Here is a 22,948-nt window from a genome sequence, read left to right on the forward strand (position 1 = left end):
TTGATGATTATAACTTGTTTGTTGACCCTGAAATTATATTCTCCACAACACTCTTACTCGTACCTTCCGCCAGGCCAACTAACCCATTCCTTCAAATACTGCCCTCATACTTGATTTTTCCATCATTGTAATTGAGATTCTCTCGCTCTCTCTCTCGGCCCTTGCCTTCCACCCCCACTCCAAAAAACATTTGCAGCACTTGTCACCAAGATCATGGTCATTCCCCACTCCTTCCTCCAAACCCATGCTTCAATTTGACTAGCATCGAAAATTTGTAAATCGGTGATATGATCCATAGGAATCTAACCTTCAAAATAATAGACAATTGCAATTGACCAAAGACACTAACATCGCATAATAAGAATATTGAATAAAAACACCTCAGACATAAATCCATAATCGTCCCCATTGTATAAGCTTTCTGTGGTATCTACATTTTTCATTGCACTTGTTTGGATTGTATGTGATTGATGATCATTTTGCCAAGCAATATTTACAAGATGATCTTATACTAAGCTGATTAAGCAACAATCACTGCTGCATGTAACCATATTCCCAACTCTTGTTCACAGTTGAAGTCTATTAAGAGTAATATCACCACCATCTAAAATGTCATTTGAAATCATATAACCCCCTCTTCTTAAGATATTTGGATGTATATAAATGTTTATGTCAATGTTTATATTATTATATATGATATCCAAAACTATAATGCTTTAGTTCTGTATTTGCCAGTACATTTGCCAGTACCAAGATATTGCAATCTCAACAATCCCAAAATGGAACATACATCTTGATTCATCCATGTAACAAAGCTAGCTTCTCTCTTTATCCATATTGTTGCTATCCAACATTCATTTCTATATTGTGTTACTAACCAACCCAATGTTTTATCTTTCATAAGACCCCTTCGAATTCACCAAATTTGAAGATCAAGCTTGCCACAGTAAACAAAAAAACACTTCTAGCAAGAAAAGTATGAACACTGGGGGCAATCATTTGCAATTTACATTAAAGTTAACTTTCTTAACATACAGATAAATTAATTGACCTTGTTTCCTTTTAAAAATCAAAGAAACTTCAACTCAAAGATGTATTTGCTATCATCATTTATGACAAAGGCATCAAAGGCAAATTTTCCTTGACCAACTACTTCCATCCATATCTCAAAAAAGCTCTGCTATGCTTTGAAAATTACTCTACAGAGCTAAAACTTATGCTCATCTTCATTCAGGTCCACCACCAGGAACAAGCTGGTATTGAGAACAAAAGATAATTAGCCATCAACCCATTCAAGCACAACACTGCAACAGAAGAAACAGATATTCTATGGCAACAACTTTGAATTAAAAGGCACATATGTTAAATATGCTAAATTTCAATTCAACTTACAATAGCAATATTGTTTCCATTAAGCAAAATTTGATCAAGCTTTGTAATCCTTCGGCCTTCGGATGTTATTTCACTACAAAAAAAGGGATGACAAAAAAAGTAAGGAAATCTTGCAAGTTAAAAAATTACTGAAAGAAAATCTTATAATTTGTTATTGAAGACTAATGAAATATGAAAAACATAAGGTTTGCATTTAGGCAACAAACTCTCTAAACTTATTAGTCAATGTTATTCTGAACTGTGAAAGAGATAATATGTTCATACTGCTACTGTCATGTACCCGCCATGAGATTTCAGTCAGCATCAAACAGAATTTGGAAATTGTCTGACTAAAAGTAAGACTTCGCAATTTACTTCGTGACTAGTCCACGACTCTGCAGTAGACCATATAGGATAGGAATTATTATATATGTCAACCAATGCTTGCTTATAGGGGTCACTCCTCCCTCATTCAATAACAGCGATGTCATTTAATTCATAACTGGTAATTAGTTAGATTTAGAAATGATGTTTAGAGCTGGAACAGTTCATCAAAGTGAAACAAGGCGTCCCAAGGCAAGGACTAATTATGAAGAGATAGCAACAAAGGGGTGCCTCTCCTACAACCATCACACTTACGAGGAAAGATCATGACCTCCCACCATCGAAGGAGGAATATAAAAGATCATTCCAACATCCAAGAGAGACCATCAATGGAGCAGATAAGATTGATATAAGATATCATCTGGAGACTCAGTTCAGTCATAGCAAGGTCATCAATTACAGCCTTAGTCACCAGGTTTGCCGAATTTCATGGTTGAAGTTCAAAATTCAGCGAACATTAAAAAAATGTATAAAGTTCGTTGAAATTCGTCGCTAAATTTGTACGGAGCACTTTGTATTAGGTTTTTTCAAAAGAAAATTCCTCCTACTTGCGGCTAGGGCACTACATATTTTTTCAAGGCGTGATGACAAAGAAACAGTGGGTGAGAGGATATGTTTTACTCGAGATGCCACCACAGGATCAGTCTGCTCGAAATCGTGATGGCTGTCGGGCAATAGATTTGGTAGTGTTCGTTCTTGGCTTAGCTTTCATTCATTCCACGACTGCTCTCTCTCCTGTCATTCTCATTCATTCCCACTGCTCTGTCCTGTCGCGTTCCCACTGCTCTCTCCTGTTGCGACTTCTTTTGAAGAATTTAAATTTTCTTATATGTAGTTGATTTAAATTTTTTCTATGGTTTATAATTTTTTATAACACATTTTATATTTGAATAATTTATATTTATTAAAAATTTAATATTATTTTATTTATATTAACATTTAATATATTTAAACTTAATATTATTTTACTTGTTTATTTTTATTTTTAAATATTAACATTTAATAATAACTAAACATTTTTAATTTATATATCTTAAAAAATTACATATGGCGAATTTAATTCAAATTTTATACATTTCGAATTTTTTCCCTGTCGAACTTCATTCGAATTTCAAAGCTGTCGAACTTCGAATTCAAATTCGAACCTTGTGACTTAGATTACAGCAGATTGAACTATTTGAAATCATTATTTGTAACAGCAGATTGGTATGCTGCATATAGAGAATTCAGATTTATATGACAGCTATGCTTAATTTCATATATATACATATACATTCATAATACATGAGAAATTAATATATTAATGACCTAATCCTTAATCATCCTCTATTGCCCCTCATGAGGATTGGTTGGATTTGTTAGGGAGAGGCAGTATTAATGTCTCACAAGGTGGTATGGACAGGTGTTCCTGAAACCCTTGGGCCTACTTGTAGAGAATGGTTTTTCTAAACGCCCTAACATAGTTATTCTCCATCCTCTGTTAGGGTTGATGATTAGGAAAGAAGGATTTGGATAAAATATAGTAATTATCAATTGTATTATGAATACTAATTGTTCTCTAGTTTTAATAATTTGATTTAAGGAATTAATAAGTATGATGACGTATGTTTAATTATGGAAAACCGGCATACTCCTAGTAGTGGACTTTATAGATACCTAACCAATTTTTATGGCAAGCCAATTATTTACTAATAAATTTAATAGCTCTACGAATCTAACTTGTTGACACTTGGAAGTTTGATTAAATCATCCCACATTTTACACAATCTTAACAAGTCAAAAACAAATATATGATGTGAAATCCAGAAAAATGAACTGTCATGTCCGAAAAGTCCAAGAAAATGTAGTTTACATCAATAAAACCATATCCAAGTTATGGAGTAGTCCAAGTAGTGTGGTCAATGCACCTTCATTTGTTTCTTCATCTCTAAGAAGTTTGAGGGATCACGAGACACACGGTTCTATTTCTACTACTTTGTAGAGGCCAATTGCACATATGCCAAATTCTTCTAATTTACTGGCAGCAAAGGCTAGGGGGAAATGCAAGATGACAAGTGATGCTCCAACCCATTGGCATAATTATCCAATGTGCAATCAAAGAATGAGGAAATTATGTCATTGGCAAATTCTTCTTTGCCAATGGCATTCCATTCCATGTGGCTTGCTCTCCTTATTATTAGGAGGTGGTGACAGAGATAGCAAGGGTGGGACCAGCATATGTCACACCAAGGGAGACAAAATTGAGGACCAACATCTTGGTTAAGAACTATTCCAAGATGAATATTTTAATGAAGACAATGAAGGAATCTTGTGTCGCAAGTAGATGCAACATAGTCATGAATGGGTGGATGAACATTAGGTGTCATCAACTCATCAATATCATTGTTACATTTACAAAGGGCTCTTCTTTTCTTAGGGTTGTTGATTGTTCATGGCATTGCAAGGATGTCGATTTTCAATTTCAGATCCTCAAAGATGCTAAAAAGGAGGTTGGGCTACAAAATGTGGTCCAAGTAGTGACAGATGCAACCCTGGGTGCAAAGTTGAAAAGAAGTTAATTGAGGCAGCTTATAGACATATTTAGTGGACTCCTTGTGTGCATGCCATGAATAGAGCACTCAAGGACGTGGAGAAAATTGAATGGATCAAAATAGTTGTCAATATGCTAGAGATGTGTAGATGTTTATCTGCAACCACCACACTTCACATGCACTCTTTGAGACCATCTCTAAGAAGGAATTCTCGAAACCTATAGAGACTAGATATGCATTGTATTTCATTCTCTTGGAGAGGATGCTTAGTTGTAAGACACATTGCAACTAATGGTTATGACAATAGAATGGAATCAATGGCCAAATCCAAGGTAAAGTAGGGGAAAAGATGTGGTGAAGGGTGATGTTTTTTGGGGTGATGCAAAATAAATTGTATCTATCATTTCTCCAATCTTCCAAGTGATTAGTTATGGGGATGCCAATACAGCTAGCTTTGGAGAGGTGTATGATTGCATTGATTCTATGCTTCACCAAATGAAGATTTTTGTGTGACGACCCCACATTGCAATTCTACAATGAACATATTCAGCCAATCATTCATCAAAGATGGGAGATGCTCAACACTCCCTTGAACAAGGTGGCCTATGCATTGAAATTGAAGTAGTACATGCAAAGGCTTGGTAGAATTACACCCATATAAGATGTTGGGGTGAAGATAGGGTTCATGAAGGCTGTCCAAAAGATGTATGGTTCTACAAAGGCCAGCATCATTCTTACTAAACGAACAAAATTTTACACTCTTAACGGTTATTTGAGGAGGCCAAGATGGCTAGGGAAACTATGGCACAAGAGGACCCAATTTTGTGGTGGACTATGCATGGACCGACTTCTTTGACTACCTCTCTAGCCATTTGTCTTCTATCTAAGGTTTCTACTACTAAAAGGAATTGGTCTACATATACCTTCATCCACTCCCTTAGAGGAACAGGTTTACCTCTAGAAGGGCAGAGAAACTTGTGGTTGTACATAGTGTCTTGCATCTCATTGACCACAAGACACTTATGTACAAGGAGACTCTAGCATCGTGGTGGAATGTAGAGCCAAAGGAGCCAACACAAGTTGATGATGATGCTACAGAGGCAAGGCTGGTTGGTATTCGTTTGGAGGAGATTGAGCATGTGGATTCTAGTAGTTATACTTATGAGGAGTTTGGGGATGATTAGAGGCCACACTTCACTCCACTTTGTTATTTTGAACATTTGTCATTGTAATCATTATTATGAAATTTTTAATATAATATAAATTTCAAACTCGACATTTTCATTATTAATGTTCACTTCAAAATTCAAATGTTTAATGCAATTATTACAATGTATTACAGCTTTTAAGTTTACAATTAGTAGTTTTACTAGTTTGCCAAGATTTCAATTGTAATTCTTATAAATTCCTTATATATCTTTTTATAACTATTTTGAAGTACTATGTGTAATTGTACCATTGCCCTGTTGTCCCCAAACTAAGGCCCTTGGTCCCCTCATCCTTGGAACTTGAACCGTCGTCAAGAAACATCCCCTCTGCAAGGGAGACATCTCGAAAACATCCCCAAGCTAGCAAAGCGAGTAATGGGACAATGGGGGGATGTCCCATCCAAGTCCCCACATCCTAGAGATGTATCCAACGTAGAAATGCCAGAATTTTGGCCAAGAGAGGGGGGTGTGTGCCCATGGTTCATTGCAAATTATTGTCTAGAGGCATTTAGACTTTAAATGAAGCTTCTATTAATGAACCACTCCATGCTCTTTTCACTATTGAAACTTTGGATGTTGTTGTAGCTGATACAGTCTAGTCTTTTACAAACAGATTTAGTGGCTATCATCAAGTACTAATTGTTCAAAAGGACCATGCAAAGACATCATTTGTGAAATGGAAAGGGGATAATTTTCCTCTAACGTAATGCCTTTTGGACTTAAACATGCTCTAGTTGTGTTCTCCAAAATTGTAGTAATCACTTGTAGCCTTTAGGGACTTCACTCATGAATTCCTCTAAGTGTATTTGGATTATATGGATGTACATCCATCATTAAAAGAGCATTTTTCCAAATTTTAAATTAATGTTAAAAATAGCTAGGGCAATGGGACTTGCTCTTATCTCAAGAAATGTTTATTTACCACCCTATTTGGTGAATACTAGGATATATTGTATGCAGTGACGGAATCTTGTAGCTCAAACAAAGAGTGTGTAATATTGAACTTGAATCCACCAACAAGTCGGACAACCTTTATGAGACACTAGGTATCATACGAAATTCATCTGTGGATACACCACAGCAAAATATATATATATATATATATATATATATATATATATTCTTCAAAGAAAAATTCATTATGCCCATATACTAGTCTTTCAGATTGGTCAAAGCCGTTCATGTTCAGATTGATGCTTAAGGGATGGGTACTGGAGCAGTAATAGAGCCTATTAGCACAGCCATGAGAGTATATTTTCACCCTATACACTTTGCAAGTCGCATGTTGTCTCCAGCAAAAAGAAATTACATTACAACATAACCGGAAGAATTAGCAATGCTCTATGCTCTACAAAAAATCATGTATTATATACTGGCCACACCATTTGAGAAATCTATAGACAAGCAAGCATTCAAATACTTGGTCAACAAGCCATTGCCTGTGGGAAGAATTTCAAGGAAGCTAATGTATTCAAGAGCAACAATTCAGGATAGTTAGAAATTTAGAAATACATGCTAATCACTGAAAGAGCAGCAACTTACCCCGAGAGCACCCAACAAGTACAAACAAATTAGATCTGGCCTAGGGAATCAGGTACAAGGGTTTTGATATCACAAAAGAATTTAGCCACAAGTTTCTTCAAACCTTGATACTCCACAACCCCATAGCACTTCATATATGATTTAACAGCAGCAAAGCAACATAATTAAGCTCTGAAAAAGAAGTAATATTGCTAGCATGCCCATACACAATCGAAATGTGTCATGCGCCTCCCTGTAAGAACCTCAAAAGGCCCTCAACTGAGACAACTAACGTTTTGCTGAACCTGTTGCGTTTCAAGTGTGTTCTTTGCAAATAATGACAGCAAATAGAATTTTGACAATCTTAAGCACAAAAAGCAACTAATGGTATTTGCTGGAAATCAATTTATATTCAACAACACTCATCAAACCCTCATTTCATCCGTTCATCATTTATTTAATACTCAAATAAATATAACAACAAGCTAGAGAAGAACTGATAAATACCAGTATATTCTGTTAAAACCCTTATTTTCCTATTGCTGGTCATGCACAGATTTTATGACAGCAAGCTGCAATTTATTTTAAACTGACCCGAAATACTCGCATGTTAGCCTGATGGAAAGACATTGGCAAGGCGTCCCTTCTAGCATTTGTTTCGGAATTTTTGGACTCCTCCTCAGCAAAAATCGTACCCTTTCAAGGAAGAAAGGTACGCAGATCAGCAAGCCGTACATGCACAAAACCCCCATCTGTCACACACTTATTCCTGCCTCTGTTCTGACTCTGCGGCTGCAATCAATCTTTTGCATAAAAATTAATAAACCCCTTTCCAATCTGTCCAATCTTGGTTTCTGGATGAAACCAACTGAAAGAGAAAGATCAGTTGATATTTCACAGCCTCTGATGCTGTTGCACAAGAATCCCACGTTTTCCTGTACCGATACCTCTGATCACTGCAAAAGAATCTTCTACTGAAACCCTAGGCCAAAACTCCTCTCAGAGCTCCAAACAAAAATATCAAAACTTAGCATAATGAAAAAGAAGACCTAAAATCTTCTTTAATCTTCTCCATTTAGGGTTGGCACGATTCCCAAGAAAGGTGCGACTTGGCCTTTAATGATGTTAACTTTTATTATTTATTTTTGACTATTGAAGTGTCAAAAATAAATCATCTTCCATTTAATATAAAAACTGGCCCCATCTGATGAGAAATATACCCTCACTTAAGTTATAACTTAAAGTGACTTTTTAAAACATTAAAAAATTAATCTCTCTAAATATTCATCAGAAATGCCTGCCGTCTGAACTGGAGACTGCCAAACCATAATCTGTCCTTGCCCAACCTACTGGCTATAAATAGCAGGACTGCTAAAAATGGAAAGTATCTCAAATGGAGTCTTGGAGACCTCAAACGAAGACCAGACCTGGAGTGCTTGCTCTGAAGGTGGTGAATCAAACTCTGGAGGACCCTCTACCCAACCTCATCAGCCTACGAGGGTCAGTGATAGGCTAATCTACTCAGCTGACAGATGTCAACTAGAAGGGGACATCACAGTCCGCCCCTCCCGAAATTGCTTGTCCTCAAGCAATCTCAACTCCGGATGCTGTAAAATCTCCTCGCTCTCCCAAGTAGCATCCTCTACCGGCAAATCCTTCCATTTCACCAGGTATTTTGTGATAGTTCGTCTCCTGAAATTCCTCTCCCTGAACTCAATGATAGCCTCAGGTACGAGTATCAACTTTCCCTCATCATCCAGGGGTGGTAAGACCGTGGAAGGAACAACACGGTGTCCCAACGCCTTTTTGAGACGTGACACATGAAACACATTGTGTACTCTGCTATCTGCCGGTAAATCCAACTCATAAGCCACCTCACCTATATGCCTGGTTACTCTAAAAGGGCCATAATATCGAGGCTTGAGCTTCTCTGCTCCACTCCTCCTGAGAGTAGACTGTTGATAAGGCTGCAACATCAAATACACCATGTCTCCTACCTCAAATGACCTCTCTGTCCTCTTCTGATCAGCATATTGTTTTTGCTGATTTTGTGCCTTGTCTATATTTTCCTTAAGAGTCTTCACAATGTCCTGACTCTCCTGTATCATGTCTCCCGCACTAGGCACCCTACTGTCACTCAGCAATAAGTCAATGAGACTGGGAGGTTCATACCCGTACAGTGCTGTAAATGGAGTCATCTGAATGGACATGTGGTGAGTGGTATTGTAACAGTACTCACAGAGGTAAATCCACTTCACCCATGCCTTTTGCTGCCCTGAAATATAGTTCCTGAGGTATCCCTCCACCCATTTGTTAACTATCTCAGTCTGGCCATCAGTCTGAGGGTGGTAACTGGTGCTCAGTGTAAGATCGGTCCCACAGAGTCTGAAAAGCTCCTGCCAAAAGTGGCTCAAAAACCACGTGTCCCTATCATTGACAATAGTCCGAGGCAACCCATGTAATCTGAATACCTCCCTGAAGAATAACTCTACTACCTGAATAGCTGAATAAGTGGTGGTGATCGGATAGAAGTGAGCATACTTCGTCAAACGATCCACAACCACAAATATGCAATCACGTCCCTGCGCTCTTGGTAACCCTGTGATGAAATCCATAGACAAACATTCCCACTTCCTGTCAGGAATTGGAAGTGGCTGAAGTAAACCAGCAGGGTATGTATGCTCCTGTTTATTCTGCTGACAAACAGGGCACTCTCTAACATACTATAGAACATCCACCTTGAGCCCTTTCCACGTGAAGCGCTCACGCACCTGTGTGTAGGTTTTGAAAAACCCGGGATGTCCTGCTATCAGTTCATCATGACAGAACCGCAGTACCCTACTCCTCAACTCCGATCCTGGGATCAAGTACACTCTCCTCTTGTAAATGATCAATTCATTTACAACTGTATACCTGCTGTCCACAACTGACCCCTCTATCACACCTGTAGTCCAGCTATCTTTGGCGTACTCTGCCACTATAATATGCCACCAATCCTCCGCTATCTGGACCATAGAATTCAGGTGGGGACGACATGACAAGGCATCTGCAACTACATTCTGTGTGCCTTTGATATAGGAAATATCAAAGTTGTAAGCCTAAAGTTTGCTGACCCACTTTTGTTGCTTGTCATTTAAGTCACGCTGCCCAAGGAAATGTCTCAAACTATTGTGGTCAGTCTTAATGCAGAACTTGCTGCCCACTAAGTACTATCTAAACTTGGCCAGTGCATGCATTATGGCCAACATTTCCATATCATAAATGCTATAAATTCTCTCAGGTCCACGGAGTTTCCTACTCTCATAAGCAATAGGGTGCTTGTCCTGCATAAGCACCGCCCCAATGCCCTCACCAGAGGCATCACATTGTAACTCAAATGACTTCGAGAAGTCAGGTGTAGCAAGTATTGGACATGAAGTCATGAGCTCCTTGAACCTCTCAAAACACTCCTGGGCCTCAGGAGTCCATAAGAAGGCAACCTTTTTCATCAAGTCTGTCAAAGGTGCCGCATGGCATGAATAATCATTAACAAAACAGCAGTAGAAACCACATAGGCCCAAGAACCCACGCAACTGAGTGAGGTTCACTGGAGTAGGCCAATCTACAATAGCACAGATCTTCTCAGGATCCATCCGCACTCCCTCTGCACTGATAATATGGCCCAAGTACAATAACTCAGTCATTCCAAGGTCACATTTGGATTCCTTGGCATACAAGGACTCCCTGCTCAGAATGCTCAAAACTGTATCTAGGTGACTGAGGTGCTCCTCCCAAGTACGACTGTAAACCAGTATATCATCAAAGAACACCAATACTGATTTCCTCAACTGATGTCTGAAGACTTTGTTCATTGTGGACTGGAAAGTAGCAGGAGCATTGGTTAGCCCAAATGGCATAACCACAAACTCAAAATGTCCATAATGACAACAAAAAGCAGTCTTCTCAATATCCTGCTCACAAACACTGATCTGGTGATAGCCTGATCTCAAATCAATCTTTGAAAAATAACAGGCCCCATGTAATTCATCTATGAGCTCATCAATATGCGGGATGGGATATCTGTTTTTAATTGTCCACTTATTAAGGACCCTGTAATCAATAAATACGCGGGATGGGATATCTGTTTTTGATCGTCCGCTTATTAAGGACCCTGTAATCAATACACATCCGCAATGTGCCATCCTTCTTCTTCACCAAAACAACTGAAGAAGCAAAGGGGGACTTACTAGGCCGAATATGTCCCATGGCCAGAAGTTCCTGTATGGTTTTCTCTATTTCATCTTTCAGGCGCTTCGGATGTCTATATGGAGTAATCATTACTAGCTTCGCTCCCTCCTCTAGCTCAATGATGTGCTCAAAACCCCTATCTTGTGGCCTCCCTGATGGTATGTCACTGAAAACCTTGCTATGTTTGGTTCTCAATATCTGAATGTCCGGATGATATTCAACTTTTTGAGCATCCTGCTGTATGGGCATGATCATACACTCTGCTGCCCACTCAGTCTGATCATGGCGTACAAGCCTCTCCATCCGCCTGAGTGTAATCATTTTGAAATTGCTGTCCTTAATCGCTTTCAGCACATGTGTTTTCTCATCAATGGTGAAAGACATCTCCATCTCCTGCAAGTCAAGTGTAAACTTGCCTAGTTCATGCAACCACTTCATACCAAGGACCAAATCTGTGTCTCCCATCTGAACCACATAGAAATCAGTCTTGAATTCATAATTGTTTACACGTAATGGGAGTTGTGTGATCATCCTATTACACTTTAAAGTGTAACCATCTACCACCCTCACACAAATGCCCTCAAACTCCTCTGTTTGGATTCCTCTCTTCTCCACCAACCTGGCATCAATAAAGTTATGTGTGGCTCCGGTATCTAGCAGTGTAATAACTTTCTGACCAGCAAGTACTCCTCTCATTCTAAATGACCCTTCCTACTGAATACTCGTGAGAAGTGCCTCCTTAAGGTGCTCATCACCTTCTGCATCCATTTTGTCCAATCTCGAAGGACCCTGTGTGTCATCTTCAGCCTCTAAATTCTCATAACCAGCACGCTGACCTTCATGATCAGATTCAGAATCTTCATAATATGCCCACATTACTCTGTTTGCCCTGCCCTTAGGCCTCAAAGGACAGTCATGGTTGGCATCATATGGACCCTTGCAATAAAAACAGAGTTTCTTTTGCCTTAAATCGTTAAGTGTCTCCCAATCTAAGGGAGGGGCTGTTGGCTTTGGCTTGTAATCATTTCTAAAGTCTAATTTTTCTTTCCCTTTGCTGAAATTCCTATTATATTTGAAAGATGTTGATCCTTTTGTCCCAAATTTATTTTGAGTGGTTGTCACATCCATACTCCGTGCCTTCTTAATGGCGAGTGGAAGTGTTGGGGGATCAAATGCCTTTACCCAGCCTCTCAAAGGCTCCATGAGTCCCTCTATAAACAACACTACTAATCACTGATTTGACATGTTATTTACCATGCATGACAGCTTCAAAAACTCTGAAACATACACCTCCAAGTTCCCTGTTTGTTTCAGCTGTGCTAACTCTCGGAAGTATGACTCAGGGTCTTTCTTATCAAACCTCTCAACTAACAAATCAGCGAACTCCTGGTAGGTGGTAATCTCATCATGTTGGAGAGTGATGAGTCCATTATGCCACCACTTGTGTGCAGTACCGTCCAAGTGTAAGGTTGCAAACTTAATTGCATCCCTTTCAATCATGGGTCTTAGTGTGAAGTATGTATCCAGTTTATGGATCCAAGATCTAGCTGTAACTGCACCGCTGCCATCATAATAAGGTAGGGTGAGCTTGCTTGTGGCAAACTCAAGATCTCTATGTTGGGAACGAGGCCTCCTCTCTTGCCTATTCCTCTCTACCTCCCGTTTTTGCCTCATGAACTGATCAAAATTCAGATTCTGCCTCACATCAAGTGGAAGAAGACTCCACTCATCATGTACCGTCATAACATTATCAACAAAGACAGGTTCTGCCTCAGCTCTGGCAACATCCTCAAGTTCTTCTGCCAAAAAATTAGGCCTTGAAGGCCTGTCAACTATGCATGTAGCTACCCTGTGAGGTCTATGAATATTGGCTACACTCCTATTGTCCTCTGGTTCTTGATTGTTTCGGTTTGGAGGATTCATACGCTCCATCATGGTGGTGAGTGCCTGTAAAGCCTGAGCAACCTGCTGCTGCTCAGTGGCCATAGTCCTAAATAATTCTCTTGTCTCCTCATCCTCAGCTCTGTGACCTCTGGTTGGACTACTTGTATGCCTTTCACCCATGGTATCTGACTGCCTGTTAAAACTCTGTTCTCCTTCACGAAAGGCTCTACTACGTGTGTAATACCTGTGTGAACCCGTTTCCTGCGACTACATGTAATTGCTAAACCCTTAGGATGGCAAGATTTAGCTTTGATACCACTTAATTGCTAAACCCTTAGGATGGCAGGATTTAGCTCTGATACCACTGTAAGAACCTCAAAAGGCCCTCAACTAAGACAACTAACGTTTTGCTGAACCTGTTGCGTTTCAAGTGTGTTCTTTGCAAATAATGACAGAAAAGAGAATTTTGACAATCTTAAGCGCAAAAAGCAACGAATGGTATTTGCCGGAAATCAATTTATATTCAACAACACTGATCAAACCCTCATTACATCCGTTCATGATTTATTTAATACTCAAATAAATATAACAAGAAGCTAGAGAAGAACTGATAAATACCAGTATATTCTGTTAAAACCCTTATTTTCCTATTGCTGGTCATGCACAGATTTTATGACAGCAAGCTGCAATTTATTTTAAACTGACCCGAAATACTCACATGTTAGCCCGATGGAAAGACATTGGCAAGGCATCCCTTTTGGCATTTGTTTCGGAATTTTTGGACTCCTCAGCAAAAATCGTACCCTTTCAAGGAAGAAAGGTACGCAGATCAGCAAGCTGTACATGCACAAAACCCCCATCTGTCACACACTTATTCCTGCCTCTGTTCTGACTCTGCGGCTGCAATCAATCTTTTGCATAAAAATTAATAAACCCCTGTCCAATCTGTCCAATCTTGGTTTCTGGATGAAACCAACTGAAAGAGCAAGATCAGCTGATATTTCACAACCTCTGATGCTGTTGCACAAGAATCCCACGTTTTCCCGTACCGATACCTCTGATCACTGCAGAGGAATCTTCTGCTGAAACCCTAGGCCAAAACTCCTCAGAGCTCCAAACAAAAATATCAAAACTTAGCATAATGAAAAAGAAGACCTAAAATCTTCTTTAATCTTCTCCATTTAGGGTTGGCGCGATTCCCAAGAAAGGTGCGACTTGGCCTTTAATGATGTTTTAACTTTTATTATTTATTTTTTACTATTGAAGTGTCAAAAATAAATCATCTTCCATTTAATATAAAAACTGGCCCCATCTGATGAGAAATAGACCCTCACTTAAGTTATAACTTAAAGTGACTTTTTAAAACATTAAAACATTAAAGTTCGCCATTTAATATTTAATTAAAAATAATTAAATATTAATATCTCTCTAAGTATTCATCAGAAATGCCTGCCGTCTGAACTGGAGACTACCAAACGATAATCTGTCCTTGCCCAACCTACTAGCTATAAATAGCAGGACTGCTAAAAATAGAAAGTATCTCAAACGGAGTCTTGGAGACCTCAAACGAAGACCAGACCTGGAGTGCTTGCTCTAAAGGTGGTGAATCAAACTCTGGAGGACCCTCTACCCAACCTCATCAGCCTATGAGGGTCAGTGATAAGCTAATCTACTCAGCTGACAGATGTCAACTAGAAGGGGACATCACACTCCCCTGTAAGAAAGAGGTAAGCTATATAATAAAAAAATGTTTACAGCTAAAACCAATTAGCAATTTACTAGGGCTGGGCTGACTCAAATAGACAAGAAATAAGAAGGCCGATTTATTGGGTTAATCGCCTATTACGAGGCTCTATATAAATAAAATATAAACGAATAAATCTCAGGCCAGCCTGATTAAGAGCAGTAGGAGGGCCGACCTGATCAATGGCTGATTAAGAAATAATCATATGCTGTAAGAGCCAACTCATGGTTGGCCGACCCTTGGTGTTTAGTGCCCACCTTGGGGTTTTTAATCTCAATTTAAATAATAAATCTTCAAGGCCTAACCCTTATGGAGCGCCCAAGTGTTCATTGAAAGGGGTATAAAATAATGAAGGGTCATCTCATTTGGAAACAGCATCTCCCTTCAAGAGGCTGCCTACCTTGGTGAGGGGATAAGAGGTATTTGTGAAGAGAAATATACTGGGATGGAGGAGCAGGTGCAGAATGGAATAAAGAACCAGATCAGAAATTCGAATACTTATAATCTGAATAAATCAAGGAGAATTTATTGAACATCATTCTAATTTCTGAATTTAGAGCAGATATAAAGGAAGACAATGAAGAGGATCAGATCTGATATAGATAACCAGATTCAGGCATACAGAGGTTTAATATTATAACTGGGATTTGGTATGAAATTCTTGTGATAGGCAGCATAATGAATCTTATTTATAATTACTACCTTATGAACAATGTGTATGCAGTTTAGGAATATGATATTATTATGCGATCTCTTGTATATGTAGAATACAGGCAATACTGTGCGATTCTTTATGTTGGTTTAAATGCTGCAATGAAACATGATAAGGATAGTAAGAAAATACAAGGAGGGGAAGCAGTTGTGAGGTCCTCTTCTAAGTATGTCACCTCATGGTGGATGACCGGTGGTCCCATGAGGCCAAGGGGGTGCAAAGAGTGCCCCACCCTTGGGCTTAGAAGGGAAGGACTTTCAGGACGCCCTATTGTAATTGCACCTCAACCCTCTATCATGGTTGACCATTGGACTAAGGAGTCCAATCATAGGGAAGTGAATAGGATGACATGATGAAGGGGAACAGTTATAGGACACCTCACTAGGTACACCACCTCATCTGGATGGCAAAAGGCCACATGAGGCCAAGAGGGATGGTAATCCACTCTTGGGCCTAGGGTAGAGGATCTCTTGGGCATCCTATCATGTCTCCTTATCCAAACTCCATTATGGTTGAACCCTAATAACAAGTTAGATGTGTTCTACAATTAAAATGATTATGGATATATACTCTAAAAATCCTAGTAATGGTTGACCTTATGAAATGTATCTTCAATAATTGTCTGTGTTTATTTGAATTTGTGATTCTAGGATAAATTATAGGGTGATCCTGAAAGGGGACATTACCAAATGGGGCAGAAAAACTCTAAGGAATCTTTCTGATATGCTCTAGTGCTTTGCGATGCATGCGCTCGTACTAAAACCCTCTTGTTTTAATTTGTCAGACAAAGAAGAGATGGCCTCTATGTCGAGGCATTGAGAGGCATAAACTTTAAGAATAAATAATTAGTAATTACAGAAATGTTTCCTCGCTAAAAAATAATATGAAATATATACAAAAGTCAAGCCAACACGATATTTAAATACTAATCACTGAATTTTTGGTTTTTTTAAAGCTTTTAGATTGTAATGGTAAGGTACCGTGTAACTAGAAATACTTCTTACATCAGTCAGAGGTACTGTATCACTACCTGACATAGAATTGGTTAGTAATTTTATTATACTCAACAATTTCTTCTTTCAAGGTAACTTGGAAAGCAATTTCTGTTTCTTTAAAATCTATTTTATTGGCTGCTTGTACCTATAATTTACCTATACATTATTTTATTGCCTTTGTGTTGCTAACATTAAAATAGAATTATGATCAGATAATACTGGGCCGACTTTTTAACCACCCCATAAGCCCATGATGCCACAAGGCACAACCACGAAGGGCAATAATTAATCCCAAACTTATCTAAAGTCTGGGTGGGCCCTAACAGCATCACATAGGATCTAATCGGGCATCTTAAAGCCAATTAAGCAAATAAAAATGACAAAATAAGCTCTACATCAAGGCAATTGTTGCTGTATACAGTGTACACAATATTACTGAGATAGTGTCACTTTCCAGTATCCTGATTTAAAATTGACCGGAGGCAACAAAAAGGAACGTAATAGGAGGAGGAGATGAGAAAAGAAAATGTAGGAACAGGCCATTAACTATCACTTGTCAGCTCTTTCCCAAGTAATTCCCAATGTTTTCACTGAGTTTTGTCAAGTGTCAAGCAAAATGTCTTTCTTCTTCCTTGTCAAAATATTGCTAAATTTAAGTCATGTAGCTATGATTGATCTGACTCAAAAACATGAATAAATTTGAAATGTAGAGCTATTGATTTGGTTGTGTTATGTAATGTTTCTTTTGGGATATTCCAGATATCAGGCTTGCAAACAATATCATTTACTAAGAGCTGATATCATGATAATATTCAAATCCATACATAAAAACATCATAATATCTAGATCAATAAATCATAACTTCAATAATATTGGAATCAATACATCATAGCACATTCCTCATAGCAAATCACATCATGAATTTCTTTTTAAGTGTTTGCACACTGGCAATTCCCAAGGCTGACTGTCCTTGACTTGCTGAGAACATGGAGGGTCAGTTACCTTTCCGTTCCTCAGTTCACCTTGATGGCTGGCCATCCTCCTTGATCAAGCCCAAGAGCATGGAAGGACAATTCCACCTCCTGGCCCACAATGTATAACCCTAAACCCTTAATCGAACAATGGATACCCTGCAGATGTGAAATATAAAGCAAAGGGAATTATGGTGAAAGAAATATACTGTTTAAATGTGAAGGCTGTGACAAATTCTCCAATGGGGCTGTAATACAGTCCTATATCAACAGATATGGTGGTTAATCATCGAGAGAAGTCTTGTAGCCTCCCTGTCCAACATTGCTCAAATGACACTTAACAATGAGGATTGTCATGATGATCAAGTAACATTTGATTCATGCATGAGTATTGGACCTAATCAATTGGCACTTGACCCAATGCAAGATGCTTACATTGGCTGAGTGACATTTAGCTACTGTACTGTTTTTGGATCAGTCAGATAACAGTTGACAACTGTTTAAATCTCATTTGATCAAGTGACACTTGATGGGGATCTTGGATTCTGGAGGCAGTCTGTTAGTTACCTATACCTATAACTCAAGAACACATTGAATTTCATGTGTCAGGGTCAGTTCTAACCAAATCCACAAACAAGCATGGGCTTTTAATGAAACATGTGAGTCAATCCGTTTCCCTAGACATTAATGAGTATCTTTGGAATTCATTAGAGATGAATTTGATCTAAAAGACTTAATATGTGCTTTGATCACAAGTTTCACCCCTCCAAAAAAGTTCAGGGATCTCATTTTGTGGGTCATTGCACATTAAGTGTTCCTTTTACGGAGGTCTGTCTAAGGTAGGCTATTGAAGAGAAATTCCTACCAAAATTGTAGTAAAGGCCTATTGTTCTTTGGAAACCATAAAATTTCCCGAAAGTTTTCCACACAAGACCATCACATGTGGCCTTTATCTTTGTAGAGTTTGCAAAAAAACTTCTAGGGATTGCTTGGCAAATTGAAACTTAAATTCCTCTGTATACTACCTTTCCCTGGATAATATTTGAAGTACAGTATCCATATGTCACAAATGTTCTTCTAGTTTTTTGTTGTAAACCAAAATATTTTAAAAGAAATCAAGAACAATCTTGCAGAGAAACCTATTATATACCTTCTACTTCAATGGATGGAATGTGGTAGAAGCATTGCATTATTGACTAGCATGACTCTAAACTAATAGTACCGCTGATGAGTTCAGAAGTTTGTAATCTCTTAATCCTACAATCGTATTGAGATCTGCCTATTCCCTAACCTTGCATAAATCTTGGAAAATGCTTGGCCCCATGGAGCTTATCAAGAAAATCATGAATCGTGGTCGGGAGGAATTTGTTCTTGTTTGTAATGTGACTTAAAATTCTATAATTGAAAGAGTTAATAAGACACATAATTCTTCTTGGCCAAGAAAACAAGCTTGACACGGGGGCTCTTACTAGGGACAATAGCTTGAGTCTCTAATGTTTCCTACATTAATCACTTCATCTCTGATTTCTGAAAATATTCATAAATGAAAGGAGAAACTAGCATAACATTTGGTAGGGTCTAATTAAATTATATGCTCCAATCCCTTATCCAATCAAAAACTTTTTGGGAGCTCTTTGGATGCTACCCACAATTTATGCAGCCGCTTTTAACTTTCAAGGATTTGAGTTTGCTGATCAGAGGAGTTAACATCCATACAGTAAAAATGAGCAATAAAGCTAAAATGCCCTTTTTTCATACTTTTTGCAATCTAAGAGTCAAACTCTCCTTGGACACTCAAAACATCATCCTCTCCTCCAAAGTTCACCACAAGAAAACTTGCCCTCAAGGGTGTGGTCGCATTAGTCTATACAACATTGTATGTCACTACTAAACATGAATATCCTAGTACTATGGGACTTGGATTGGGAAGCTTTCATATGTGTCGAGACAAAGACTTACTTTTTAAGCAAAATTCCAAGTGTGCTACCAGCGCTTACCATTAATAAACTCTAGTCTTTTAATATAAAAAAAAATGTAAAGATATCAAGATGATCTGACCCTATCATGGCAGCAAGAGATATTGACAACTTCCTTGTTTCTAAACCTTATATGGCTTGTTATTCATGTTCACATGCATTCTCAGGTTGTTCAACAGCATCATCTTTCTCAAGTTCAACCTCAAACTTGGATAGTCACCATGCAGAATTTTGGGGGGGTTAAAAACAGTCCTTACTCCAAGATTGAGAACACTTATGGCAACAATATGGAATTTGGAAGATAGGATATTTAGATGAAGACTCACAACTCTCCCTTCCTTACCCTTATCAATTTTTTTGGATTTCTTAGTAGTTCCCATAATAGTTTTTCTCTAGATGCCCCTTTTCGATGCAAATCTGGCATTACTGGTGGGGGGTGTGGAAACACCCTTGTATTCATAAGGATTCTTTGGTGGATTTTTGGACAGTATGGGTAAGCCTCCTACTTTGTCCTCTTTTCTCCAGATTGTGTGGCACATAGGTCCCATTTTCATACTTTGGCAGATCTGGTTAGAGAGGAACCCGAGGATTTTTCGGGAAGTCCGGCTGATAGTTAAGCAAGTGTGGTATAGAATAATAGGAATGATCCAGGAGACGATGGAAGCTAAATGTGAGGTGAATTTTCCTCTAGAAAGAGGAGAGGCTGAGATTGTGAGTAGGATGGATTTGCAGGAGTTGTCTCCTGTTTCTGCTTGTGTCAGGAGAGGCAGACGTGCTATGAAGAAGATTCAAAGGGTGGGAAGATGGTTGCCACCCCAGGATGATTTCATAAAGATCAACACTGATGGCTCCTCTCGGGGTAATCCGGGTCTTGCTAGGATTGGAGGTGTTGGTAGGGACCATTTGGGGGAGGTGGTTTTCTTCTTTTCAGTGCACAAAGGACAGCAGGCTAATAATTTTATGGAGGGATTATCAATTCTCTATGCTCTAGAGCGAGCTTATGCATTGGGGTGGCGTAAGGCTATATGCGAATCGGACTCGCAGATTATTGTTAATCTGCTAATTGAGCAAAAGGTGGTTGTGATTAACTGGCAGCTGGAAGGGATTGTTCACCAGATTTTGCAGATTAGTGCCATGATGGATAAGGTGTCTTTCATCCACATTCCTCGTGAATGGAATAGAGCGGCTGATTGTTTGGCTAAGTGGGCTTCAGAACATGGTGATGAATGGAAAGTTGAGGGTTGGGGGCATCTTTCCCAAGATTACTGTCAGGATTTGCATAGGATCCTTGCTGAGGATATGGATAGTTATGAAGTCAAATGATGACTTTATTTGCTTGTAGTTCTCCCCTGGATCTTGGGGACTCTAGGCTTCTTATGTAATGCTTGTTTCTAATTATTAATAAAGTTTTTACCCCTTTATTCAAAAAAAATAATAGTTTTTCTCGGGCCTTGATACATTTTTCTCCTTGCTTAAGTCATAGCATTTTGCAAGAAAGTTGATTCAAATAATAGTACTTTTGTATGGATCTCAGCTTGCAAGTTGGAAATGTATATTTTCTGCACCAGAGTTGAGGAAAGCTTGGCCTTGGGCCCCAAAACTTGAAATATTTTTGTGCACTTCTCCACAATCATACCCTACTAGAAAAGACATGAATATGAAATGGCTTATTCTAGTTGTGATCTCCCCTCTTAGTCAATGTATCTGCAAAATCATTATTAGAGCATTTAAATAACCATTTGTCTGCCAATGTCTAGGCAACATTGTCAGAATATTAAAAAGCAAAAAAAATTATATTCTTGCACGTGAACCTCTGCACCTAAATGCTAATATGAATTTACTCAACCATTTGTTGACCCTGACCACACCCTAAAATCATTTTGTAAAATTTTAATCTATAGATTACAATAGAAATGTTGAGGGGCCCCTTCCTCTTCCTTGACCTCTCTTTCATGAGTTGCAAAATTAGGGTCTCCCTAAGAGTTGAGATCAATTGTATGGGCAAAATTGTCGAAATGTTAGAAAGCAAAAAATAATTTATCTTCTTGCACATAAATCCTCTACACCGTAAATGTCAATACGAATTTACTCAACCATTTGTGGACCTTGACCACACCCTTAAATAGTATTGTGAGATTTAATATATAGATTACAACAGAGATGTTGAGGACCCTCTTCCTCTTCCTCGACCTCTCTTTCATAAGTTGCAAAATTAGGAGATCCCTAAGAGTTGATTTCATCCTCTTGTTCCAAAATGGCAATCTATAATTCAACATTCTCGTATATGAACCAATCAACTTCTTCTCCAAGCAATTTATTTCCTGGCTCATCTCCAATTTGAACACTTAACAGCATGATTGTGGTAGCTAAGAATATTGATTGAGGTCTAATCCCACCTGCAGGCTTGTAGAATTTGAAGGGGACGCAGCAATAAACCTTCAACATCTAAAAATAAATTAATATATTCATTTTACAATAAATGGGGGCAGCTACACACCTGAGATTGATTCACACATGGAAATCCAATTGATAAAACAGGACTCATCCAAACTCACCAAGACTTGGAGAGTCCGAGGCGAAGCATCCTCACCAAGTCTAGGAGACTCGACCATCAGGTCATAATCTAGTAGACTCACCAAACTCACCAAGTCTTAGCGAGTTCCAAGCCTCAGACTTGGCCATTTTAATTTTATTTTTTTAACTTAAAAAATTTTAATGCTTGTTTGGTTTATGACATGCCCATCTAGGATGTTTAAAAAATATGAAAATGGTGTGGGCCATGAAAGTCTTCATTTGGGCTTGGTGGTGGGGATCCACCCCTTGACCCGGCCCTGTATCATGACACGGAACATATCAGGGGCGTTGTCCCTGGACCCCACAAGGGGTGCTACCCCTGAACCCCGCTGGGGGTGCTACCCCCAGACCCCCACAAGGGGTGCTGCCCCCAGACCCCCACAAAGGGTGCTAATGTAATGTCCCTTTTCTAGATTACCTTGTAATTTGCCCACAAGGAATTAGAATATTATGGCTCAGATCAGATCTGGTTGCTGTCTATGGGAACTCCTGATGTTCCTCCATGCATACCACAAATCTAGAGGATTATTGATTGTGGATAAACACGGTTCAGGTCTGGTCCTCTTCGTTGTCTACCTTCATGTCTGCTCTGAAAGCAGAAATTAGAATGATGTTCCATGAATGGATTTTCTAATGTCCACCAAAAGACTAGTTTATATATCCCTCAACATGCCTCTTTATCCAATGGTCACCTCTCTTTGATTAGGTCAGCAAACATTAGTATAATAATTATTTATTATTTTTTTGATCTCTTTTATGCAGGTTGGCCCTCATATATATTTCATTGCCTAAATTTATTTATTAAAGCTGCATTATATTGTTGCCCTAGGTTGGCCCTTAAATAGTCACA

General features: G+C 38.7%; 1 protein-coding gene across 1 annotated transcript in view; it reads right to left on the minus strand.

Annotated features, from left to right (window-relative positions):
• Positions 1 to 979: 979 nt before the first annotated feature.
• The window catches only part of LOC131036024 (sm-like protein LSM5), a 35,567-nt gene continuing 13,598 nt past the window's right edge, over positions 980 to 22,948 (minus strand). The window contains exons 3-4 of the mRNA XM_057967817.2: positions 1,393 to 1,465; positions 980 to 1,253 (exon numbers count right to left, since the gene is read on the minus strand). Of these exons, the coding sequence (XP_057823800.1) occupies positions 1,227 to 1,253; positions 1,393 to 1,465 (100 nt within the window). The 3' untranslated portion in view covers positions 980 to 1,226. The remainder of the gene's footprint in view (positions 1,254 to 1,392; positions 1,466 to 22,948) is intronic.

Source organism: Cryptomeria japonica, chromosome 3, assembly GCF_030272615.1.
Source record: "Cryptomeria japonica chromosome 3, Sugi_1.0, whole genome shotgun sequence".
NCBI lineage: Eukaryota > Viridiplantae > Streptophyta > Pinopsida > Cupressales > Cupressaceae > Cryptomeria > Cryptomeria japonica.